The 27947-nt window shown below is 39.3% G+C and overlaps 1 protein-coding gene across 1 annotated transcript; it reads left to right on the forward strand.

The window, feature by feature from the left end:
* Positions 1–743: 743 nt before the first annotated feature.
* ARHGEF33 (Rho guanine nucleotide exchange factor 33) lies at positions 744–27677 on the forward strand (the record flags this gene model as incomplete). Its single annotated transcript, XM_089681751.1, has 7 exons — positions 744–827; positions 5055–5138; positions 11369–11517; positions 16474–16641; positions 19991–20744; positions 22977–23110; positions 25029–27677. Coding segments are annotated over 7 exons (1503 nt in total), but the record flags the coding sequence as incomplete, so codon positions are not given.
* Between the last annotated feature and the right edge of the window lie 270 nt (positions 27678–27947).

The raw sequence follows: 27947 nt of genomic DNA on the forward strand, positions 1-27947 counted from the left end.
TCTGTGCAATGGTTTTGCACATAGCAGCCCCAATCTTCCTCTTCTTGGGTCCCCCACCGGTGCTTCTGGCCCCTCCCCCCTGCTAAGTGCCCCCAGAGTAAGCTGCTTGCTCTGGGGGCACTTATGCTTGCTCACCCCCAAGCCATCTCTGTGTGTCTATGGGACAGCATGGCTCAGTCCCGCCCCCTGCTCCCTCCTCACTGACTGTGATAGGAGGCAGGCAGCAGGGGCCAATGGCTCCTGCTGCTGTGTCTCAGCCAATGAGGAAAGAGGGACCCGGGAGAGTATCGGCTCTTATATACATTGCTGGATAAAGATCAGGCTCAGGTAAGTATTGTGGGGTGCTGCACAACCACTTTTAGCTGTAGGTACAGTTTTAACAGTCCTTTCGTTTACAGAATTCCAAGTATCCATACCTTCATAGTGGATCAAAGCTATTTCTATTCTGTGGCCTATTAATAATAGTGGTTTCACTCATACTGTATTTGATATGGATTTTTTTTTAAATTTGAACATGACTGGAAATAGCTATTCCAGGGAATACATCCCATCATTTAATTAGGAACTGGTTCCCATCTAATGCCATGGTTATACAATTGTGGGAAGCTGACAGGTAAATATTAGCAAAGTTTCTTCTTCTTTGACTGTATGTAAGAGACAGCTGCATATTAGTGTCCTATTTTACAATTATTCCTCAAGATCATTTTATTTTAATATGTTAACAGTTTTTTTTTTCTTTTAAGAACAACTTCTTGGATTATTATGTTTCTTGCTTGAAAGACCTGCCAGAAAGTATTTCTGTGATACATATTGTGGTTCTTAAAGAAGTAAGTCAAATGAAAATACATATATTGTATAAATATTATACTATATAACCTCCTATAAATAGTTGCATTTATGAAAGGGGATTTTTTTATGGCACTGTAGGTCTGTTAATATTCAATATAAATAATTTGTTGAACATTAAAGTTTTTGTTAGAAAAATCTTTTTAGGGAATAATTCTTAATTGTTTTATATATATTATTATATATATATATATTTTTTTTAATTGGTTTCAACATTACAAAAATAAATTATTACATTACTCATCAGTACAAGAAAAAACATTTTCCTATTCACATTTTCCCCAATACCGTCCCTCCCAAACCCCCCCATCCCCCATCCATGCCTGCTCTGTCAACTCCCATTTCTTTTCCCCTTATATCCCTGTTCCTCCTCTCCCTTCATTACTCTTTGGAACTTCCTTCTCCTCCTTCCTCTCATATCTCTACCATTTTTAGACCTATTCTATCTTCTCATCATTCTCTATTCCTACGAGTTCAACATACCTATTTGATCTTTTAAACTACTCCCATTTTTCCCATCTTTTTTTTTAAACTCTCCATTTTATCTTCTACAATTTGGTAAAGTTCTTCCTATATATATATAATCTACCCTATTTATCCAGTCCTTTATTTTTGGTGCCTCCTGTGCCTCCCAGAATTTTGGTATCAATCCCTTTGCTGCATTTATTAAGTGAAATATCATCATATTCTTGTATTTTTCTACTGTAATCTCAGTTTTATTAAATAAGCATACACAGGGGTCCTTGGAGATATTAGTCCCCAGGATCTCCTGTATTTGTTGAGTTATTTCTTCCCAATACTCCAGTATTTTAGGGCATTCCCACCATATATGTGCCATTGTCCCCTTAATCCCACAGCCCCTCCAACACATAGATGATTTCTCTGCTTGTTGCATATGTGCCACACTCTGTGTAATATACCACCTAGCTAAACATTTATAATTCATTTCCACCACCTGCATATCTACCGCCCCGTGTGTTAATCTAAATATTTTCTTTTTTTGCTGCTCATTAAATAATATTCCAAGTTCCATTTCCCACTTCTCCATATACGGCAGGGGAGTGGATCCTACTGTTGCAGTAAGGATTTTATAAACACGGGAAGTACCATGTTTCCGTATCTTACTTGCACTAAACAATTGTTCAAATGGATTCAAATCCTCCATTGTTCTCAGTGATTTTGGGAGCATTGCAACAAAGTGTCTTAATTGAAGATATCACCATTCATCTAACATAAAAAATACCTCCTATTTGTTTTTTAACTCCTAGAAGGAGCATATTTCTCCTTTTTTCATTATATTTTTTAACTGTGTATTCCCTTTTTTTATCCATTTACCAAAAATGTTCTTATTCCCTGACTGGAAGAAATCTGTTCCCACCAGCGATATTAACAGTGAGTTATACTCCCATCACATTTGTTTGTGAATTACCTCCCATATCCTAATTACATTTCGTGTGTATGTGCTCATGCTTTTAGCCAACCATACTGATGTGGCAACCACACAATCCTATCTAACTGTGTCTCACTTAATGTGTTTTCTATATTAACCCAACTTTTCCCTAGTGCATTATATGTCCATCAAAGATACATGACATTAATACGGAGTAATAATATTTCTTAAAGTCCGGTACATTTAAACCCCCATTTTCTTTGTCTCTGCGCTACACTTTATAACTTATTCTCATTTTTTTATTTCCCCAAATATACCTCAGCATCATTTTTTTTTATTATTTTCAAATAGATATATAGGTAACATGTGAAATATATTTAGGATTTTTGGGACTATTATCATCCTTACCAGATTTATTCATCCTATCCAGAAGAATGATCCTATAGAGATTCTCCTCAATTTGTCTTTTATCCCATTTATTAATGGAATGTAGTTTATTTTATATAAGTTCTTAAAGGACAAGGTCAATTCTCTCTGTAAAGCCTTTTTTTCTATTATCGGGACATTACATTGCTCTCATTAGTTTGGGTAGTGTTAGGCTAGGGTTTACCACATAGAATAGCATGTCATGGCATATGCTGCAACTTTGTGTTCTATCTCTCCTACCTATATCCCTTTTACATCCAGATTTTTTCGTACTGTCTCCAGAAGGGGCTCTAAAGATAAGACAAACAACAGGACCGAAAGCAGACACCCCTGTCTTATCCCATTATACATTTTAAAAAACTTGGATAACAATCCGTTAACCTTTACCACTGCTGAAGGTTGACTATAAAGCTTTCCTATCCACTTTCTCATTTTGGGTCCAATTACCAGAACCTCTAATGTATCCATCATGAATCCCCAGTCTACTCTATCAAAAGCTTTCTTGGCATCTATTGATAGAACTTTACTTTTTTGTAGGAGCAATGATCTTAAGCCATTATCTCTTCCCACCCTCGCAGGGATGAATCCCACTTGATCTAAATTAATCCATTCTGGCATTACGTTTTTCAACCTAGTTGCCAGAACTTTTGCATATCAATATTTAACAGTGATATAGGCCTATAGCTAGCGCATTGGGTCCTATCTTTCCCCTCTTTCGGTATGATTGTAATGTGTGCTTCCTCATTTCCATTTCATCTCCTAGTGCATTCATATATACACTCAGTTTAGGGACTAATTGTTGTTTAATTTTCTTGTAATATCTCACTGTATACCCATCTGGCCCAGGGCTCCTCCCTGTGCCCTTCAGTGCCTCCTGGATTTCCTCCTGTGTTATTGGTTTTTATAAGAATGCTAGACGTTCCTCTCCCAGTCTCGGTAATCCCGCCTCTTTTAAATACATCTGTCTTTTTCTAGTTCTTTCTGCTTCCCCTTCTTTTAGATTTTTTGAGTTTACATCGTATAACATCCTGTAATATTTTTTAAATACATTAGCGATGTCAGTGGTTGAATATACCATTTCTCCATTATCATCTTTCATTTTCTCTATATAGTTCCTCGATTTCTTATTTCTCAGTGTTCTCATTAAATATTTACTGGGTCTATTCCACCACTGATATCTTTCTCTTGCCATCATGTTAAATATTCTCCTCATTTCTTGCTCCATTAAGTTATTTCATTCATCTCCTTTTTTTTTTATTATTTTCTGCTGTATATCTTTTACTATTCTCTTTTTGTGTGATTGTTCTAGTTCATATAGTTCCCTTATTAGCGTGTTTATTTTCTTTTGCTGTTCATTCTTTTTTTCCACTCCAATAGCTATCAAAATTCCCCTGATATATGCCTTATGTGCTTCCCACACCGGCAGAATACAAAATTTTCACAGGAGTCACACAGTGTTGATGGGGAAATTGAGCAATTGCTTAATGAATGGGCTGTCTTAGGTTTTACACTGTGTCACCTGGCATAGGTAATTCAGTAAACTTTAGGGGGGCTTTGGCCCTCTGAGTTTTGGTTTCACCTACACAGGGTGACGGGGCAAGTGGGGGACCCAAGTCAACTTTTTCATTGGGGACCACAAGCTTCAAGCTACACCTCTGTCCATACACCCAATCCATCTGGTTATCTCCCACTCTGCCTTCAGGTGATCCTTGAAACACATCTCACAAGCCTATCCAAACTCTACCTACTAACTGGAACTTTACTGTATCCATCAACTCATCCCCCCACAGTCATCAAATTTTGTATCAATTTCCTCTCCTCTCTTAGATTGTAAGCTTCCAAGAACCTCTTTGCATTGAACTGTATTGCAACTGTTCTGCCTCACTTATTTTGTAAATTGCTGCATAAGCTGTTGGCGCTCTATAAATCCTGTATAATAATATCAATAATAAATTGTTTCTATGGGTTCCCAACACATACACATTTGACAGTATTCTATAAGGTAAAAATAATGCTTGTAAAAAGTTGTTGGTAAACAAGGGCATGGCACTCAGACTACATGGTCTGATGTATGTGGCCAACCTTAAATAGAATGTTCATATGAATTAATTTTTTTCAGATAAGTGTTATCAGATCTGTAGATCTGGAATTTTATCAGTATTTTGACATTACTGTTTGTGAATGAGTGTCTAAGAAATAATCCAGAAGTCTTGGAAATTGTGCCTAGGTGAGTCTTGGACAACATGGTCCAAATATAGCCAGACTGGATATTAATAGGAACAAAATAAAAAAGAGCTTCTAATTAGTTTTTTTACTTGTGTCAAAAAACAGTGTATATTTTGTTCACCGACAAAAACACTTATTACATTATCTTTAATTGTTTGCTCTTTAGGCTGAAGAAGACATAAAGTCAGATCTGTATATCCTTCTTTTTCATGTCGTCCAGCGTATCCCAGAATATTTTATTCTCCTGCAGGTAATACTAATTGATATTTAATTTAAATTTTCAAGTTATGCCGTAAAAATATTAAGATGTTAATATTTAAATAACCTATACATGGAATCACACATTATAATAATGAACACTAGAATGTGAGAAAAAAATTGTCAAAATATTGCTGACCTGCTCTTAAAAATGCTACTTGCCTGTCTAATGAAATATCTTTCCAAGACAGTGATCACTGGTCATTATTTAATACTGCAGACAGGAGTTCTGACTTTAGACTGGCTTTATCAGCTGCAAACCTGTTCCAGGCCCATAAAGAAACTACTGAAGTCGAAGGATCAACATAACAGACAGACAAGTAGCATTTTCAGTAGGAATTTCTGTTTCAATATTTTTATTAAGAAAGTTTTGTTTTAGGAACACAACAAGCTCAATATACGCCCATGCAGAGGCCGAGCATAACAATAACACAGAAACAGATACATCCTGCTGACTTGTATTAGCCAAATAACAAAATGTCCAATGACAGCAAGGAAGAACGGCAAAAAGCTGAACCAAATATTATCAGCAGTAGTCCAACATAATACCATAAAGAGAGGAGGAAAGAAGAAAGGTTAGAAGGAAGGAAAAAAAAAAAAAGAAGGAATCAGAAAACATAAAGGAAAGGGAGACTAGGAGAATCACGGATCCAGGGCTAGCACAGGCAGCAACTACAAGAGGCCATAACTAGTAGGGGGCAGGGATGGCAAGGAATATCTTATCCAAGGTTCCCAAACCTTAAGGAATCTCGGATGAGAATCATGAAGAATGCTAGACATCTGTTCATTGATCAACATATCATTCATCCGGGTCTTCACCCCTTGGAAGACAACCAAAGGGGTTCTCCAAGCCTGAGCTATGGCCGAGATAAATAGGTAGGATGCCAATTTCTGCTGAGATCTAGACAGACTCAAAATTGTGCAGTGCAGAAGGGCCACCCTTGCATCCCTACGGACCGTAATGTGAAATAGCATTTGTAGCAGACCAAAAAACCTAGACCAGAAGCCTGTCAATCGCGGGCACGACCACCAAATGTGTAAGACGTCCCCGTGTAGACCACAGTTCCGGAAACATCTATCTCCGCCAGTCGGATTAAAGTGAGCAATCCAAGCCGGGACCCAGTACCACCGCAGGAGAACTTTGTAGGCTGCCTCAAGAGTGACTGTATTGAATGAACATTTCGCCACCATCCCCCAGGACTTATGCCAATCCTCCGCTGCAATCGAGCCACCCAGATCTCGCTCCCATTGAGAGACATAAGACAGGGATGGTGAGGAGGACCTACTGTTAAGGGAGGCATAAATTACAGAAATGAGACCAGGGGACCCTAGGGAGTGCTGTCAAACGTGTTCAAAGGATGTTTTGTGGTAAGGGTATGTAGAAGTATAACAGAGGGATAGGATCCGGTGGCACAATTGCAAATACTGATAATATTCCCGTGGCGGGACCCCCTTTGATTCTCGAAGAGACTCCCATGAAGGAAATGTACGAGCGTTCAGAAAATCATGTACAATAACAAAGCCATGGGAGGTCCACCAAGACAAAGCAGGGGGATGTTCTAGGCCTGGCGGAAATAAAGGATTATGCGTGATCGGCAAAAGAGGTAGAAATGATTAAATCAAATTACCCGAATATTTTACAGAATCCCAGGTTCGTAAACTGTGAAACATAATAGGGCTCAAATCTGGAGGGCGTAACTTAGGCGGGAGCCAAAGCAATGCAGTTAAGGAAAGCGGAGCACAGTTGGGTAATTCCAAGAGTACTCATAACGGGATATCTGTCGTGGCATGAAGCATAGACAACTGGGAAATCTGAGCTGCCTTTCAGTAGGAATTTAGCACAGCACCCTATGTGTTCTTTTACAACTAGTCATTCGATTTAAATGTATCCTACTTAAGAACATCAAAATATAACTGTTATTACCTCTATGTGTCTCTGGTTTCAATATTCTAATCCTCTGTCCGATTGCAGGACTGAAGTCAGTAATCTCACATATACCTTCCAACTTTTTGAGATGGGAACGAGGGACACCTATTATGTACGCATAGGAAAAGCCCCCTAAAGGAGAATGATACAAAAAATGATTAGTTAAACCCACAAGTGCTTTTTCTACCACTACTATTCCTTTATACTGGCTTTTGAAATTTGCAAATGCAGCAATTTAGAAACTAGATGAAAGGTTTAGCACTGGGAAACACGTTTTTGAAAGAAAAAAAGTACATTTTATATACAGTTTAGATCAGACCAAAATGAGGGGCAGTCCCTTGAAATCAGGGACAGTTGGGAGCTATGATTTCACCCACATCATAACAAATTGAAATTGGTAATATTATAGCAGTCATCTGTGTTATAAAGATTTAAAATGGCTGATAAAGTTTAAAGTGGAATACCATATGAAAAGGCAAACTCAGCTTGTCACAACTGTTTGAAGACAGGGGAAGTCTGGAGACATGTAGGTGGGGACTGAACCCTGCCTAGCTCCACTCTAAACCTGACAATCAAGTTTATAAAATATCATCTGTTTCGTTAATGTTTTGGGGTTGTATTCAATATGTGCAAAGAGAGATTACACAAATAGTTATAAGTAAAACATTTAATACAAGTAATTACAGATAAAGATAAAGAAAATATAACAAGAATACTTACCTAAAGATGTTGTTTCCACCATGGGTCCTCCATTATATCGCATGGCACACAGGTGACCACAGACGCATGCATATTTCAGCTCTGACTAGAGACAAATATTTCCAGTGTGTGCTATATACTGAACTTGTGTGTAAGCAATGACAACCCACCCCCCATGCAAACAGGATGACCTTCTAAGGAAGGTAGCACATTCCTGAAAAGAGAGCAGTGGTCTGGGATCGCTTGCGATCAGTGTTGGATAGACATTGGCATACACTATTACTGGATGATAGATTAAAGGAAATTTTAGGCCTTCGACCTAATCTGATTGTCAAAAGAGCTCCAACCATTGGAGATATTTTGGTTCACAGTGAATACACTCCTACAAAAGAAATAAATATTAATTTACCTTTTAACAAGCCAATAACGGGAATGTGTCCATGTGGACACTGCAGTATTTTCAAACATGTTGTTAAAACTAAAGTCTTTGAAAACTTTAATAAAACTCAGAAATATCAGATACGCTCTTTTCTCAACTGCTCCACTAGCTTCGTTGTTTACCAGATAATGTGTCCATGTGGAAAAGAGCCTCCACAGGACATGAGTATTCTACCGGGACCCTAGCCACTGCTTTATGCACAGGACCTTGGTGGTCCCATCGTATTGTGAGTACTGGCAACCCTGTGTTTTTACCTTAGTCACATCAGCTGTGCAGGCTTGCACAGGCTGGACTGGTCATACACATTGATGTGACATTCTCATATTGAGGCTGAAATTTATCCGTTGACTACTGCTCATATGTTGATTGGCAAGTATGTTCTTACTTGGCCACCAGCCGGTCCACCTCAGCAGGCTGCCTGTGTTATATATTTTTCAGTATCCAAGACTACAGTGGATCCTTTCCAGTGGATTATATTATAGATACATCTGCCTTTTTCATCTGGCGTGGATATACCAGAGTCTATATTTTTCTAATACCATATATTAGATTGGACTCTGAGGCTGTGGCACTTTACTTTTTTTTTTACTTCACACATTTCTGTCTGGTTTACCACCTATAATATGCAATAGGTTTTGCATGCATAGCTTTATTTTCATGTGTATCTCATGGGGCTTTTGCTGTGTTGTTGGGTGAGCTACTTATCTAGCGGGGTCTGGGGGGTTGGGGATGTCAGTGGGCTGGTGTCTTTTCCTCAGCTCCCTTCTCTGCCCCATAGAGAGGGGGGTGGTTGGGTGGGTGGGTTCCTTTTCTGGGGGGTTATTGTGGGAGGAGCATTGGGGGTCTGGAGGAGTTGTGGGGTTTAGGTGGTTGGGTTTGTTTGGGAGGATAGGGGGTGGTTGGGTTTGTGGGGGGGCTGAGTTTCCATCGGGGAGGCATACACCCAGTGGACATGTTTTTACCATCGGTCAGTGTCTGACATGGGAAGCTCTTCTATTTGGGGACTGGGGGCCCTTGTGATTGGGTATGTATGCCGGATCTCCGATGCAACATTTTTACTGTGAATGTCATTCATCAATAAACATTTTTTGAGGTTAGCCTTTTAGGTGTGCAGTCTATTTTCTTTTTCTTTGTTTTTGCTATATGGTTTAGGTAGCATCCTTCCAGACATTCTGGTGGCACCTCTTTCATATCCCCTTGCGGATTATTGTGGACCAGGGGCGGACTGACCATTTGGAAACTCGGGCACTGCCCGAGGGCCCGGGGTCAGTAGGGGGCCCCATGAGATGCCCCTGGTACCTTTTTCATAGGCTTTTTTGAGTTTGGGCAAGGACACAGGGGCCCCATGATCCCCTATTGCCCGGGGGCCCCATGAGTTGTCAGTCCACCCCTGTTGTGGATTTCCCAGCTTTTCCATTCCTTCCCTTCCCTTTTTATTATACGAGACAAATATTTTCAGTCTAGCTGTGTGTTATGTACTGAACTTGTGTGTAAACAATGACAACCCGCCCCCCCCATGCAAACAACATGATGACCTTCTAAGGAAGGTAGCACATTCCTGAAAGGAGATCAGTGGTCTGGGTTGCCCAAATAGTCAAATTCCTTTGTTATTTAAGGTAATCAGAGCTTGTCCTCGCATAGCCCTTTAACCAAGCCTTGGAGACATTCTTAAACATTTGCTAGGCCAACATTAATAAGGAAATATGTAATATGCAATTTCCCTATGACCATCATCTAACTCTTTATGCCTTCACATGTTTTGACACAAACTTATACTTGTATGCAATAAGGTTTATGTTGCTGTATGGATGTTGTTTAATAAAGGGAAATGTACTACAATTATATAATATTCCATATGACTGAATAATGTGATAAAGCACACCACTGGCTTAAAATATCAATTGATATTGAATATCCAAGTATACAGCATGTAGAGGGCATCAAAATCTTGATCAGGTTTTTTTTATCTGAAGAATGTAGTACATTTGGATGTTGAATACAAATTGGTTTTTGAAGCCAGTTGTATGGTAGTTTTTGAATGTTCTATTTGGCTTTTAGTAAATCCTTGACATTTTCAGGATAACAATGGACACTTCAAAAGCCTCTACAGGCATAACTAGCCCTTGGTGATGACTATGTACCTGGGTGTGGTTCAGGGCGTTTTTGGTGAACTTTACTGAAGTTCAGACGTCAAATCCAAACCCCATAGAAGTCAATGGTAGCTGAATCTTAAAATCAGTACTGGCCATTTTCTAGGTTAATGGGATTGTCAAAGAATGGCATGGGGAGCTGGGCACTACTACCATGGGGCAAATGTACCAAAGCAAACAATTTTTAAATTCTGTTTGGCGGAGCGCAAGTTTACAAGGCTTAAAGAGAAACATTAGAAATGCAGAATTCCTTTAAATAACATGCCGTGAACCTACCTGTGAAGTGGAGCATTTATAGAATGTATACAACTTACCACAGAAAAACTGACATTTACAAAGCAAAAAAATTCAGTTTACATTACTGATAAATAACAGCTCCTAACTACTTCCTTCTGTTTGCAAATAAACAGCCAAGGATTCCCCTGCATCTATACCAAACCCTTATCCCAGTTAATGGGGGATCCCACAAAGAAATAAAAAATAAATAAAATGACACCCTAAAGTATCCTATTCTTTCACATGGAGGCAGTATCTAGAGCCTCTTTATTTTTAAAGAGAGTTTCCAGATTCTGATAAACCCCTACCATTTAGACCCTCAAAACCACGGGGTCAGGGATGTGGGGAATTAGCCCTTGTCCTCATCAACAAGGGACCTTGGGCTTGGGCTTTGTGGGGGTTCCCTCTGTTAAGGTATCCTCCCATATGGAGGGCATGGGCCTGGTATGATTTAGGGGGGGTTGCAGTAGGTTCATCCCTCAGGCTGCATGCTTGAAGGAGGGTCTGGCATGGATTTTTTTAAAAACCTATTTTGCTAAGTGTATTATTCTACTACACATCATTACATTATAATGTTATTATTTACAATCTTAGAGCATGGGTGTCTAATAAAATCCAGTTATATGGAACAAAAATTTCCATGATAGGTCAGTTGGACAGTTGTGTTGTAGTTGAAGCTATGAGGATGAGTCAAATATTTACAGTAAATTTTGAATTATTTTTTTTTTCAGAATATTCTAAAGTACACCGAGAAGGACCACCCAGACTATTACTTGCTGTTGGTGTGTGTCCAGCGTCTACGTGTTTTTATCTCTCACTATAGTGTTCTGTTCCAGTATAACGAGGACCTACTTATACAGAAGAGGAGAAAACTGAAGAAGTATGTTCTTAAACTTGTATAAAATATGATGTTTACTGCTAAAACATTTTATTTGTGTAAAACGTAAAACTAAAGTTATTTTAAATTCTATTCATTATCCTATATTATAGTATTAAACCAGTTAAACTCATTCACACTACCCACACGAGAAAATTAGCCTTTTTCTTAACTTTATTGAAATGTCAAAATTGACATACATTTCTATATACCATTGCAAGAAAAAGTATGTGAACCCCTTGGGATTACGTGGAGTTTTGCATGAATTGGGCATAAAATGTGCTCTGAACGTCATCTAATTCACAACAATAGAAGAACACAGTCTGCTGAACATAATACTACACAAACATTAGATGTTGCCATGGTTTAATTGCACATAACATGTAAACATTCACAGTGCAGGGAGGAAAAAGTGTGTGAGGCCCTAGCTTAATGACTTCTCCCAGAGCTAATTGGAGCCAGGAGTGAGCCAACCTTGACTCCAATCAGTGTGATGATATTGGATGTGTTGCTGACAGCTGTCCTGCCCTTAAAAAACACACACCTGCTTTGGGTTTACTGGTTTCAAGAAGCACTGTCTGATGTGAACCATGCCTTGCAGAAAAGAGCTCTCAGAAGACCTACGATCAAGAATTTTTGACTTGCATGAAGCTGGAAAGGGTTAAAAAAGTATCTCCAAAAGCCTTGATGTTCATTTGTCCACGGTAAGACAGACTGTCTACAAATGGAGAAAGTTTATCACTGTTGCTACTCTCCCTAGGCGTGGTCGTCCTGTAAAAATGACTGCAAGAGCACAGCACAGAATGCTGCATGAGGTAAAGAAGAATCCCAGAGTGTCAGCTAAAGACCTACAGAAATCTCTGGCACATGCAAACAAGAATGGAGTACATGGGAGGACACCACGGAGGAAGCCATTTCTGTCCAAAAAGACTATTGCAGCACGTTTGAAGTTTGCAAAAGAGCACCTGGATGTTCCACAGCACTACTGGCAAAATATACTGTGGACAGATGAAACCAAGATTGAGTTGTTTGGGAAGAACACACAACACTATGTGTGGTGAAGAAAAGGCACAGCACACTAACATCAAAACCTCATCCCCACTGTAAAACATGGCGGAGGGAGCATCATGGTTTGGGGCTGCTTTGCTGTCTCAGGGCTTGGACAGATTGTTGTCATTGATGGGAAAATGAATTCCAGAGTTTATCAAGACATTTTGCAGGAAAATGTACGACCATCTGTCCGCCAAATGAAGCTCCACAGAGGATGGGTGATGCAACAGGACAATGACCCAAAGCATACAAGTAATTCAACAAAACAATGGCTGCAACAGCACAGAATACGCCTTCTGGAGTGGCCCAGTCAGAGTCCTGATCTCAACCCGATTGAAATGCTGTGGCATGACCTTAAGAGAGCGATTCACACCAGACATCCCAAGAATATTGCTACACTGAAACAGTTTTGTGAAGAGGAGTGGTCCAAAATTACTCCAGATCGTTGTGCAGGTCTGATCTGCAACTACAGGAAACGTTTGGTTGAGGTCATTGCTGCCAAAGGAGGGTCAACCAGTTATTAAGTCCAAAGGTTCACATACTTTTTCCTCCCTGCACTGTGAATGTTTACATGTTATGTGCAATTAAACCATGGCAACATCTAATGTTTGTGTAGTATTATGTTCAGCAGACTGTGTTTTTCTATTGTTGTGACTTAGATGACGTTCAGAGCACATTTTATGCCCAATTCATGCAAAACGCCACGTAATCCCAAGGGGTTCACATACTTTTTCTTGCAACTGTAGCTTTGCTCAGCTTCAGTGCACAGTGGAAAAATGCAGACATGCTACAGATTTCCAAACAGCAATGCTCCTCACCTGCCACCAGCAGTCTAGTATGAACAGGGCACATAGAAAACAATAATTTTCTGTGTACCCTTGTAGAGACCAATGTTCTTCTAGGGAAGAAAAATACTGGGTTTCTGCCCAAGTGTGATGAGCCCTAAGTAGTGCTTTAGCTTCATCCCTATGGGATTTTACCTTTAGACTTTAACTTAGCTGAACAGAGCATATTCTACCATTAAAATCCCATTCCTAGTAGTCACATCTATCTTTCCCTTGAATCCTTCCCTCAGTACACGGGCCTGACTTTGCAGTATCCCATCGAGTGCACAAAGCACACTAGCCCATTTTCACATTAGAGGTGGATGTGCATTCATTCCTCAGTGACAAGTCTCTAGCATATATGCATTAACCCACAGTGATTATTCCTCAGCAAATGTACATTAATCCCTAAATGATTGATGTCCAGTGTATGAGTTTTAACCCCTACATGATCAGTCTCCAGCAAATGTATATTTTCACCTAAGTGGCTAGTGATTGGAATATGTGTGATTACACCTCAGAGCCTAGTACAAAGTGTATTTGTGTTAGCCACAGCCTTTTTAGTTGGTTTGGCTGCAACACCTATTTTTTTTTTATCAAGCTGTAATAAGCCTGAATTGACCAGTAAAAGTAACAGTCACAACAGATCCAAAAGCTATACGAAGGTTTCCTCTTGAAAACAAAAAAGCTAAAACCCTAATTGGCTAGTTCAACAACAATTTAATAGTATAGTTTGTAAGTTTCTTTTTTGCAGTACCACTCTGCATTGTCTTAAAAGTCAATAAAATGTCAAAGCAGAGTGCAGAAACACAAAAACACTCTAAAACCACAACCCTACATTCCCTGGACCATCTACCTCCCACCTAGCCCCAATAATTCCCAAAATAGTTAAAATATAGACTTCAGGTATATGTTTGGTAGAAATTGTCCACCATTAGGACAGTACACAAGCACCTGAGAGACAATAGCCACAAATAATGCACAGTATATAGACAGTATGTAAGCAGCTAAGTAAGGCCACAATATACTGTAGAGGCAGAAATGAGCCAAGTTTTATTTTTAAATAAACTCCGAGGTGCAAAACAGAATGTACCCTGCAGCAAACATTAGAAGAGTTGCAGCAGAGTTCAATCTTCAAACACATTTTGAGGCATCTTTACAGTTGTGGAGCACCAGAATATGCTACAAAATTTGAGATACAATGCAGCATTCACCCTACAGCAAACTTTATAAATGATTCAGCTAAGGAAGCTGTGAAAAACAGCCAGAACACCAGAATAGATCAAGAAAGGTGGAAGGAACTGGTAATGGTGGCAATTGTTGTTGTTGTTTTTTTGGGGACGTCGTATGACACTTAAATATAGTTACATAGTTAGTCTGGTTGACAAAAGCCACGAGTCCATCTAGTACAACCAATAAGAAGGAAAAAAAATTATGCATTCCCATGTACACAATCCTATACTCACAGTTGATCCAGACGAAGACAAAAAAAAACAGCAAAGCATGATCCAATTTGCCCCAGCAGTGGAAAAATTCCTTCCTGATCCCACAATAGGCAATCAGATATTACCTGGATCAACTTTATCTATAAATGTTAGTATCCAGTTATATTATGTGTATTTAGAAAAGAATCTCCTTTCCTCCAGACGTGAAGAGTCCTCTGTGATGACCTTACAGTGAATAACTCTAGTTGACTATATGAACTATATATCTATAAATGTTAATATCCAGTTATATTATGTGTATTTAGAAAAGAATCTCCTTTCCTCCAGACGTGAAGAGTCCTCTGTGATGACCTTACGGTGAATAACTCTAGTTCACTATATGGACCACATATGTATTTATACATATGTGACATCTGTGATACTCCTCCACCATTATGCACTCACCAGAAGTAAAAAGTAAGCCAACATTGTATAGAAATGACTCCTTGGAACGTATCTGCCCACTTCCTACCACCAGTCACAAATCCATCCAAGATGAAGTACCTCTTTCCTCAGTAGGACCCTGCTACACTGCACCAGGATGGAGGACAGGGGACAGAGAGGAGTGTGGGCTGTGTGGGGGCAGGATGGTGCAGTGTAGCAGGATCCTGAACAATTGGGAACTGGAGAAAGGGCAACCAAAGTGATAAGAGGCATGGAGGAGCTCAGCTATGAGGAAAGATTAGAGGAACTGAATTTATTCTCTCTTGAGAAGAGGAGATTAAGGGGGATATGATCAAAATGTAAAAATACATCAGTGGTTCATATAGTGAACTCAGTGTAGAGTTATTCACCCTGAGGTCTTCACAGAGGACAAGGGGGCACTCTTTACGTCTGGAGGAAAAAAAATGTAATCTCCAAACACAGAAAGGTTTCTTCATAGAGCTGTGAAAATGTGGAATAGACTCCCTCAAGAGTTGGTTCTGAACAGCTCCGTGGATTGCTTTAAAAAAGGCCAGGATTCTTTCTTAGATACACAGAATATAACTGGATACTAACATTTCTAGGTAAAGTTGATCCAGGGAATATCCGATTGCCTCTCAGGGGATCAGGAAGGAATGTTTTTCCCTGCAGGAGCAAATTTGATCATGCTTTGCTGAGTTTTCTTGCTTCCTCTGGATCATCTGCGGGTGTAGGATTATAACTTTTTTTCTTTTTTTATTGGTTGAACTGTATGGACTTTTGTCTTTTTTCAGCCAGACTAACTATGTAACTATGTTCTTGCACAAACACTGATCTGAATATGACACTGCAAGGAGCTGGGTCTCTTGGGGTGATTATCCAGGATCTGAGGGTCATGCTGTACATGTAGGGGTATAGCCACAAGATGGGCCTAGATAACCTAGTAGTAAATAGAAGCAGCAGCTATACCTGTCAGTTTCACACCTGGAGTCTGTCCTCACAACGAAGCTTTTATACAGTAAATATAAAGTTAAGAGTAAATCAAAGCACATGGAGGATAAATAGGTATGAAGACACCTGTACATCAAATCAAGGACTCCAGTGCTTTGTAGTTACAGATCTTAGCCAGAGTTTTTCTATTCCTTGCTAGAAATATTGCTGCCTGCAACATTTTACTAAATGCTGCTCTGCTTTTATAGGTCCTCATTGATTAAACTGTACAAAGGTCTGGCATCTCACTGCACTGCCACAAGCCAAGATGTTCCTCATGGTTTGACTAATTCTACAAATGTTAAGGAAAATCCAGCCCAGTCTAATGAGACACTACAGACTTACGCATCGGCACCAGACTCCAACACACCAGTCATGTAAGCTGCCTGAAGAAATACAACCTTTTATTCCAGGAAGCTTATTGAAGAGTTTTTTTCAAATGCTCCTTTTTTAAAATAAAGAAATTGTGTTCATGTGATTTAATAAATGCATGAATGGACACAAATGCTTCCTATTAGTTACACAAAAGACGTCACCTATAAATACATATTAAATTGCAAACCTAATAAAAATATAAATATTAGTTAAAACAAGTTATGAGTAGTATTTGCTGTGGAAAAAAAACATAAAAAAACAAAGAAAATAGGCTACACACCTAAAAGGCTAACGTATTTATACGAATAAACATACAAAGTAAAAACACACTGCATTGGGGACCTGGTGATCACTCCCAATCTTGAAAGCCACTCACCCCCGGCATGGAGTAAACCTCCCACAATAGACACTCAAAGATGGTACCAAAGATGTCCCTTGTGTGCACACGGCACCTGCACCTTCCCAAAATGGGGACCCAGCTCACCCCCCACCACCCCCAGAAACCCCAACCACCCCTCAACAATTCCTCCAACCCCCAACCAAAACAAAACCAAAAAAAACCCCTCGAGAGCACCTCCCAAGGTACCCCAATGCACCTCCCACAGTAAGCCCCCCCAGACCCACCCAACCAACCACCCTCCTCCCTCAGAAGAGAAAGAAGGAAGCTGAGGTATAACACCAACTCTACCCCCCAGACCCAGCTAAATCGAATATCCCATCCCCCAACACACCTATAACAGGACAATGTAGTATTCCTATGGATAATGATAACCTGCAGTAAAAATCAACCTCAATACATGAGAAATATAATGAACCAGTGAGAACCTGAAAGAAATTATTGAGTATGAAGGGCTATAGCCTTTAAAGTCCACTTGAACAATCAGGTAACTAGTGCACTAGAAAATTGTGTAGTTTGGTTTGGCCAATCCAAAGGAAAAGGATATGTCTGTAATAATACCCAACAGAATATTTCCACTTGTAGACCATGAATAGGCACTAAATCAGATGTTCCACAAACAGCCTGCACTAGTAGAAACAGGCTGATGGCCAGGCATGAACGGACCACAATTGGATCGGGGAGGGGAGGAAAGAAAGCATATAGTTCACACCACAATACCATAAAGGGGGGAGGGGGAGGAGGCAAAGAGGCTGCCTGCATCATCCGCATCAATTCAGCCCAATGGCTATATACATATTTGTATCATCTCTGGAGGGCTAGCCATAATGACCATAAAACCTCCCAAATCTATTTGACTGAAGGACAAGGGGGTAGGGAACAAAGGTATATGTATGAGAAACTATATCCTAGGTAATACCTAACTGACAATACCGACAAGACCCTAATATTATAGGGCATAGGGTCCAATGAGCTAACAATCGGACCATGTATGATGGCCCAATACCTCACTTTAAATTCCAAGATCTAGTGAGAGGAGTCTAACAGAGCCCAACTGGCTCATAAGAAACAGGTAAAGAAAACTCACTATTGAGTCCCTTAGGAGCTATAGACTCCAACAGAAAGATCCACATGGCCATGAATTGTTGAGGAGTGATTCAGGTTTCTGGGGGTGGTGGGGGGTTAGCTGGGTCTCCATTTTGGGGAGGTGCAGATGCTGTGTGCACACAGGGGACATCTTTGGTACCATCTGTGAGTGTCTATTGTGGGAGGTTTCCTCCATTCCATGGGTGGGTGGCTTTCAAGATTGGGAGTGATCACCAGGTCCCTGAAGCAATGTGTTTTTACTTTGTATGTTTTCTACAAATAAATACATTTTTGAGGTTAGCCTTTTAGGTGTGTAACCTAGTTTCTTTTTTATTTGGTTTTTATATTATATGCTTTAGGTAGCATCTGTCCAGATTGTTCTAGATGCACCTCAGTATTTTTTCTTGAAATCCAGTGGACTCCCTGGATTCCCTCGGCTCCCCCCTTTTTTCACCTTCTTTTTCTAAAAGAAAAAAAAAAAACAAACAATCGTTAATTATAATGGTAATTTTTGTTTTCAGCAAACTGATACAATCACAAGTTGGTCACATCCATAATTGGTACACATAACTCCATATCCTTTTTGGCCACATATAATTTTAAAAGCCCCCTTGAATACACTATACAACTTGATAAAGCCAACAAAATACTTCTGTATAATCAAAACAAAATAAACTATGATTTAGTTTGTTTTAAAGTCTCAATATAGGGCAAATTGCTTTTTTTTAGGTTAAAGGTAGATGCAGGTCAACTGAATTACCAACTGGCTACTTTTATCTAGCAGGAGTATTACTTCTGCTGTTATCTGTAATGTAATATAAGTAGTCATTCAAACATTAAAAGTGACTATAAGAAACAACTATGTGATCATTAAACCACAAGACCCAACCTGATTATGGGACTACTACAGGATGTCAAAATGAAATATATACACAGTTGTAAACTATATTTTTGACATGTACATATTATCACACAAAATGATACACTGACATTGTACATTGAAAAATGTAAGTGACCAAACAATTAGCCCCCAGATAAAAGAACACTGTGCAGCAAAATGTCTAGCCTTGTGTTAAATATGTATGAAAGTTTAAAATGTCCACAATGTCATCGTATATAGTATTTCTTAACAGCTAGTAATACATTTTGGATAAACAAAACTTTCATGAGACATGGTAGACAAGACCCTCAATTGCAGGGGAATCCAGCCTAGAGAAAGCTATTTGGGCAAATTTTGCATAATTTGAGGTCCTATATTAGTCACATAATCAAGTTGGGTCATTTTGGTTAATAGAAAAATTTTACTTGTTTGTAATGTCAGACCTAGCAGGCAAGGATATCTTTCTGCAGGAGTCCACAAAAGTGTATGCTTTTTTAAAACTCATATTTACCAAAAATTGATCCTCCAACTTCATACTAGCAATGCTAGCTATGCCTTTCCTTTAACTTGTATGTCACCCAAAAAGTGTATATAGCTAGATTTAACTGCTAAATAAAGTTTGTTGGCCTGCCCAATATTTTTTTTCCCAGCTTGCCAAACACTTGTAAACTTGTATGCAGTCCCTAAGGAATTGACTGTATTCCTTTAAAGTGCAACTCCAGGAAAAACTTAATTTTGTTTTAGTGTTGCTTAGGGAGGAAAAGATTGAACTTCCATTCCATATTACCGTTAAAGAGTTTGGTAATTTCCTTTTGCTGTATAGTTATAACACTATCTCCAGGACAGAAAGTGAGCAGAAATCTGCTCTATTCTATCTAAAGCCAGAAAAACAAGTTTTGGCTGCAGTTGCATATTAAATAGTCTCTGGAAGTAAACATAAATGCAGTTTATGGATTAACCATGTTCTTTTCTGTAAATTATTTTCAAGGCATCTGGTTCCACATGTGAAAAAGAGCAGACAAACTCCCATAGAAGCTATACAGCCATTAAAGACATCAGAATGGGAAGCTGAAGGAAAAAAACATGACAGGTCAGAGAACTTATCAGCGCCAGCTTCCTTCAGCAGGACAGACCAAGAAGTTAGTTCACTAGTGGCCCCACTACAATCTATTCCAGAGATGGAATATGAAAGTAATCCTTCAGTGCTTGATATAGAAAGATCCATAAGAACTTCATCAAACATTCTACCTGATGGTACTTTTACAACCAATTATGAACAATTTGAGTATGGTGATGAAATTATAGGTGTGTCCACCCCATATGAAGAAGAGACATTTCATAACAGACCTCTCTTTGAGTCATGTTCTGCAGGTTCATCTGAATCTAGCCTTGATATTTGCTTTTTGAAGCCTATCAACTTCACACTTGAATCCAACAAAACTGATCGTTCTCAGCAGCCCTTGGCAAGAAGTTGCATTTCCCCTGTGAGTAACAGTAGCTATCGCCATGAAGGAATCCATGTGAAAAACAAACCTTTGAGTCGATCTCTTAAGGAGTTCCCTCGCAATCAAGAGGCAGTGGCTACCAGATTATACAGCACTAGAAGCACCAATGCTAATAGGATGCAGTTCAAGCAGGATCGAAGCACCCAGTACCATCCTCTATTAGCCTCATCCCGCATTCCCCACAGGCACTTTTATAATCCACAGAGGCCTCATGTAGATAGTAGATCCCTGTTGGAGGTAAGAAGTAAGAAATTAACTGCTATAAAATGCAAATACATTTTACAGATTAATGTATATTCATAACCAGTGTTTATTTTAAATGTCTTTTTGTGTATTAAAAAGAAAGTATATAGTTCACTGAGCTACCTTTGCTAACTACTAGCCAGGGGCGGACTGACACTTCATGGGGTCCCCGGGCAATAGGGGATCATGGGGCCCCTGTGTCCATGCCCAAACTCAAAAAAGCCTATGAAAAAGGTACCAGGGGCATCTCATGGGGCCCCCTACTGACCCCCAGCCCTCAGGCAGCGCCCAAGTTTCCAAATGGTCAGTCCGCCCCTGCTACTAGCATACTATTCTATTCTCTAAGACAGGGGGTTACTTAAGCAAAACTGCTGCAAAGATGGAATGTTGTTAGTAATTTATTATATATAATGTTATATAATCTATAATATTGCAAGATATTAGGGTATATATATAAGTTGATGGGCAATGCAGCCAACATTTGTCCCAAACTCTGATTCACATTCACCAAAAATGAGTGGGAATTCACCAAGAATTTGCCCTGAGAAAATAGCATTTCCTGACATTTGGTAATATCTGTTCTTCAGTAGGAAAAGCTCTTAAATTAAACATTCTCCCTAGAACTTTATCCTTCCCAGAACCTGGAACACCAGATATATATGCCCATGCCATACCAAGAGAGAGAACATGCAACCCCCCTGCTATGCTGACACCAGCATCCTTGTCCTTCAGGATTTAGGAGGGCTTTAAAAGGGGTTCCCCCCAAAACTTCCTCTCAAACCACCAGTATGTTATGCTAATGGTCTTTGCCTGGAGATGGAGGGTGACAAGGGGTGCTTGTGGGCCACCTACTTTCCCTCCATGATCACTGAGGGAGTTCCTACCACTACCATCAATTTAAGTGCCCAGGGAACTCCAGGAAAGCAGGGATTCTTCATGATGTCACTGCCCATATTTGGACTAATACCAAATATGGGCAATGAAGTCACTGGAAATATCTTCCCCAGAACTTCCTGTGCATGTGCATTTAAAGTCATGCCAGTGACGGGAACTCCCTCAGTGTTCAAACATGAGTTTCTGAAGTGACAACTGAAGACCTGTTGTTCTTCATTCAGCACTTGATAAGACACATTGGGAACCTGGAACCTGAACATTTCAGTAAAAATGTGAATAAATGATTTTAAAACCTGTCTGATGTGTTTGTTTACTTACAACTTCATACCACACATACCAAGAATTTGTTAATGGTCCAAGGAAACCAGTTTGTGAAGAAGGGAACGACCATCTAGTTTACTCCAATGGGTGTCAGGTAGTGTGATACATAAGCACTTATCAGCATAGGACATGCAAGCTGGTATCAGCTCACTCACCTTTCCTTTTCTATGGGAATACTGTATATCTTGGCATGCCAAGCAGGTTAGCCGTGGGATGGGGGAAACATGCTGTTTTTTTGTAAAAATAAAATGTAAAAAAAAATTTTGCTCTTCTGGTGTTAAAACTGTATAAATAGTTTCAACACCATGGAGACCTTCTTTGGGCACATATGCCTGCAGGTTACAAAATGCCTTTGCATTTATTGAATATATGAGATTGAACAGCTGTTTCCTAGCTGCTGCATTTGCCTCGTGCACATTTATCCTGTGAAAAATAGGGTGAATTTGTTAGTGAAATGCCAGGTGAATGCCATTGAGTCTCACTTGGATGAATTCTAGTAAAGGTTTACCTGGGCAAAATTCTCGGTGAATGCCTAATAAATAGACCCCATATCATATATAAACTGATGTTCAGAGTGCACTTAAGCTGTAATTGCTGAAAAATCTAAGGACATGCATGCATAATCTAAAATGTGTCTATCTAGCTGGTTATTGGGGATTTGGACAACAACCATATTTCTATAAGGAGCCCTTTACGCTGCCAGACACCCTACTCCTTCATCCAGTAAATTTCAGCTAGACACACTAGGTAAACTTTATTGGAGGAAGCATCAATTTTCTGGGATTTTTCTGTCTAGTTACTAATGTTATCCTCCTAAACTGGTGCATGGAGTGTCTAGCCAGTGTAACCCATTTTCTCTTCCATAGGCCTAAACATGCACAACCATTTTTATAGGATCGTCTGAAGGGTAGATTGTGCCCGCATGTTTAACTGCTATATAAAGTCAGGTGAAAAGCTTGTAAAATGAGAGATGCTTTATTTTATGTAATATTATTATTGCTCTTGTCATAGGAAATTCATATGGACGGAAATGCAAAATTCTATCAAAAAGATGAAACTGAGCAAACATCATTCAGTGATCACCATCCCAGGTCAGATCAAAAGGGAGGTTTCCGAAGCTCCTTCCGTAAGCTGTTTAAAAAGAAGTGAGTTGAAAAAGAAAGCCAATTTTCTGAAAGAGTCCTATACGCTGTAGGCTTGATATATATAACTTTCTATAATATGTTTTGTATTCCAAGAAAACAAGGACAAAACAACAGCCTAAAATATCATATAGATCAGTAGACTAAGAATTTGGCCAGATTTTTGTGTGGCTGTATCTGATCTTTTAAAGAATTGTCAAGACACTCCTATGATTAAATTTGTATCAGATCTCCACTCAAAGTGAATTATTGAGGAGATGGTGGATTCCATTAGTTTTATCCCCTGCTAGGTCATTAAAGTCTTTGTCATCATATATGGAAACCTAATTCCTCCATCACCTGTACAGCCATGGTGGACCTTTGGTATCTTTAAACTTAACTTATAGTATCAGTTGCTAGAGTGGATTCACAGTATAGCTCTACTGAGATTTCACTAGGGAGGGGGCGCACTGGTGTCTATTGCCTGATACTGGATTTTTCATAGAAATATATTGAGAATCAACTATATTAAAATACACAGCACAAAAAACCCATGTAATATCCCAGAAAAAGTTATCCACCTCCACCCTTGAAGGCCAAACAAACAAAAAATATTGAGAATCAAGATTGTTCATCTTAAAACTGTCAAAGATCTCAGACATTCTGGTAGGAAGATGTCCTCCCTGCACCCCCAGGGGTGGATAATGGCCCCCAATCTATCAAAATGAAGTAATATGCTTAGGTGGTGATTTGTTTTAAAAAGCTACATGTTAGCAGATATGCATCATTCAAACAGTACTGGTAATATTCATTCACAGATCTGCTACTTATATCTACATCACTTCGCTCTTCTAGGTCTACCATTTTTAGCTTGCAGTTTACTCCTTGCTTCTTGCATAAACCTTTGGTGAACCTGTGGTTTGCCCATACATGAAAAAGCAAAAGGTTCAATTTAATACATCACTTTACAGCACATACTTATCTTATATTTGCTCCCATGCTGCTCCAGTCAGTTGCCAGGAGCGAAAGTAAAGACATGTGTAAGCTATGAGTCATTGGAATAGTAGCTTACGCAGGACTATTGATTCCCCATGTCATAATGCTGACTGGCCCAGTGCTGAACCAGCAAAAACAAGCAACAAGGTCACTAGAGAAGGTAAGAAAAAAACAACTCACTCAACTCACTCACTTATACAGTGTTACTTCTTCCCTGGGGAAAGTAGCTGGTCAAATTATGTAGTAGTTTAGTCATTGAGGAAATGACTGAAACAGGTTTTTTTTTTGCCCTCTCAAGCAATTCTGTTACTGGAAACTTGTTGCCAACAACAGAATGACCAGTGTGACATGAGCCTTAAAGTGGCTGTAAACCCTTACATATACCCACTGAAGTGATTAGCCACAGGTGATACACAGAGATGATACAAATCCTCCTACATACGTTGTAGCTGTTTATCTGTAGCCATCTCTTATCCACAGCAATTCAAAGTGTACAGTTTACACAGCATTTCTGATTTTCAGAAGGCAGGCATTTGATGTCACACACTGCACAGCATTGATCAGAGAACTGAGTGTAATCTGAGACCTGAACTGAGGGAATGGACACACCCCCTCTACACAGTCTCAAAGGGAAATATGCACAACTGAGGCTGTCAATCACAGGCTGTGTGCTGAAGCTGTATTCCCTTTTCCATTGCAATCCTTGGAGTCAGCATAACCTATCAGATGTGTCTCTTGCAGATAGCAGAGGAAGGAGATAGTAGACAAAATCAAATTAAGTGCTTTGGAGTGAGGCAAGTACATACTATAGAATGAAATGCTTTGTTCATTTTTCATTCAAGAGGTTTGCAACCACTTTAAGGTGAAAATAATTCTTGATGACCTAAATGAAAAGACAATGAGTGAAAAAATAACTGGTATTCCTTACTGTGCTCTGAGATTTTAGGTACTGTGGAGTAGACGGCAAGGAGAAGACAAGTGAGAAATCATCTATAGACCAGTCTCCAACAAGGCAGGAGATCTTCAGAGTTCACTCTGCTCTTATCAATGAGCTTGACCGTGGAACAGCTGTATAGTAAGAAGCTGTGAGAATATGCAGAGCCAAAACGGTTTTTGGTATCTTGTCACTCTTTGTATTTCAAAAACAAAGCTGCTGAATATTATAGTGCAAGAACACTTTTACCACATTCACACAAGAACAGTTAGGAAGTGTAAAGCATTATATAGAATTAACTTTAGTATTAAGCCACTTATAACTCTTTGTAGAGTTTACAGCTACATCTTTTGAATGTAACACAATTACTGGTATTTATATCTTGTTTCATTATAGTTGCAAAGAGTTCAAGAACCATAAAGTTTTAATGTCACCATGATTTGTAGGGCAATCAGTCCATGTATGGCCAGCGCAAGCCTATATGTATTAGCTCCAGAAGTGTATTCTGATAAATATATTTGGATTCATGTAAAAATTAAATCCAGGCACTATGAATGGATAGCGATATAGATCCTACTCTTTATCAACTTTATACAAACTGTCTCTAACTGATTCTAACTTTCCAATATGTGCACTTATTGGGCCATTCTTATGGAGAAAATAGGCATTAACTATACCCATATACTCCTATTCTATACATTATTGGATGTTGTTATGCACAGTATTGTAGGGCTCATTTATGAAAACTGGGCACAAACAAGTGAAGTCCTGCACCGTAGTGAACTGTTCTTAGTTTCAAATGAGAGATGAAATCTGACTACAATTTTCACCTACTTCTTCCAGTTTTGAAATACTGGGCCCTGTATTATCTGAATACAGGTTTTCATTGTGTTACTACGGTAACATCAATTCACAATTTTGCAGGAGTTTGCCAAAGAATTGTGTCAAGTGTCATTAAAGCCAATTTTTTTCTATGTGTATGTTCTGTACCGGATTATAGAAGTTTTCTTTCATCCAAGGTGTCCAGACTCATAAATACCTGGTTGATTTTGCCATTTTCATTGCTTCCTTATTGTAAATGACCTGGTTCTGTGGCTGCTGCAGTGCCACTCTCAGCAAATATACTTAGAGGAAGTGGTTCACTTCTTATTATTTTACCCCAGGAGGCCTCTTCACGTGACTCTTTCTTCACTTGGGTGGTGGCTCCAACCCACTGAATGACGTCCTCCCTTTTCCCCTCCTCTCCGCCCCACATGATTTTTGTGTCTCCTTGTAGGCAGTTCTAGCAGAGATGATTGATGGGGTGTCTTCCCTTCTAGCCAATCAGCTCTGTCCAAGCACAGGAAATCAAATTACATTTGTGGGAGTGACACATGTAGCTTCATCAGAAGATTCTTCCTTGCTCCTCCCCATATTGCACAGTGCAGCATAGAGCAAGTAACAGATGTCATGTGACCCTGGTATATGAAACAGACAAAAAATTTTTTTTCGGTACTTATTTTCATGTGTGCTATATATGCTTGATTAAACTATTGTATTTTATGATGATCCATGTGTAATTGGTAATATGGGTTTAATGGCACTTTTAGATCTCATGGAAAGTGTTTTTGTACATACCACAAGTCAAGCAAGTTATCTTTAATGATGATTTATCCTAGGTCTGGATTGTGTATGGTAAAAATAATATTTACAGGTATGGGGCTGTAGCTCTCATACAGCAAAGAGATTTTTTTGTTTGCCCACCCTTTTCTCCTCCTTTGTCCATTCATAAAATACCTTGTGCTCTGTTCACAGAATACAAAGCATTCTGTGAATGGACAAGGGGAGAGGAGAGGCTGTTATATGACAGGCTCTCTGCTTGTCCATTTACAGAATGTCTTGTATTCTGCGAACAGAATACAAGGCATTTTGTGAATAGACAAGGGGAGTGCAATAAAAGTGTAAACACTGTATGATAGCTTATGCTCTCAGCTGCAGCGCTGGATGTATGCTGGATTTATTTTCCAGTTTTAAAGAAACTATGAATTTTACAGTGCACAGCAACGATCTAGACCAAGGATGATAACCATTAGAGGTACAGCTTGCTCCACTAATGAAAAAGTGACATTTTTCTGAGTTTTTTTCCAACCTGTTCAATGCCCCCAAAGTGAAAGGAGACATCTGCCCCTAGATATGATCAAAATTCTGATCAGATTTCTTCGGATTATGCTCAGTGAAAAAATAGAGGCAAGGCTATCTGACATGGAAAAGTACATGATTGATATCTTTGGTCCACACATTGTCTTCCTACAAGAAACAATGCTAGCCTCCTAGGCCTTTAACAGACTTGTGACCATGGACCCGGTTGTCTTACCCCTCTACTTTTACATCCCTTCCTCAGATGAACTTTTCTATAAGTCTCCTCTCCCCCTTTGGATCTTCTCTTTCTTTCCCCACTTCTATCCCTATTTATGCTCTTTTGGGACATTTTTCCTTTTGTCAGATATGTGCTGTTTTTCTCATATTTTTGATATTCTATTGAAACATGTTTAGAATTCACTGAATTTCAACTTATAACAAGATATGTCAGATTTTTTTCTCTTGAACTATATGTAAACCTTGAAAATATCTGTTATATTACATAACTATTCAATAAAAACTAAAAAAAAAGGTTGTATAGAATCTACCTAGTCAGTCATTGCTTCCCTCTAGCTCGGAAATTTCCTGGCCTCTGTAGACCTCAAAGATCTTCATCTTTTTGTTCATCAGTGCTACCTGCAGTTTGCTGTGGGCACAAGACATTACCAATTTGTGTTACTACCTCTGGCCTGTCCAATGCACCCTTATTAAGGTGCTGTCCACTGTTCTTGCTCTGCCTCGCTCTTAGGGTATAACCATTGTGGGATACCTGGACTAATGTTTTCTCCAAGAACAGCAAGTGCAGGCTCCTTA

This window comes from Staurois parvus, unplaced genomic scaffold (genome assembly GCF_062004578.1).
Source record: "Staurois parvus isolate SC_StPar_1 unplaced genomic scaffold, SC_StPar_1.0 ptg000277l, whole genome shotgun sequence".
Lineage (NCBI taxonomy): Eukaryota > Metazoa > Chordata > Amphibia > Anura > Ranidae > Staurois > Staurois parvus.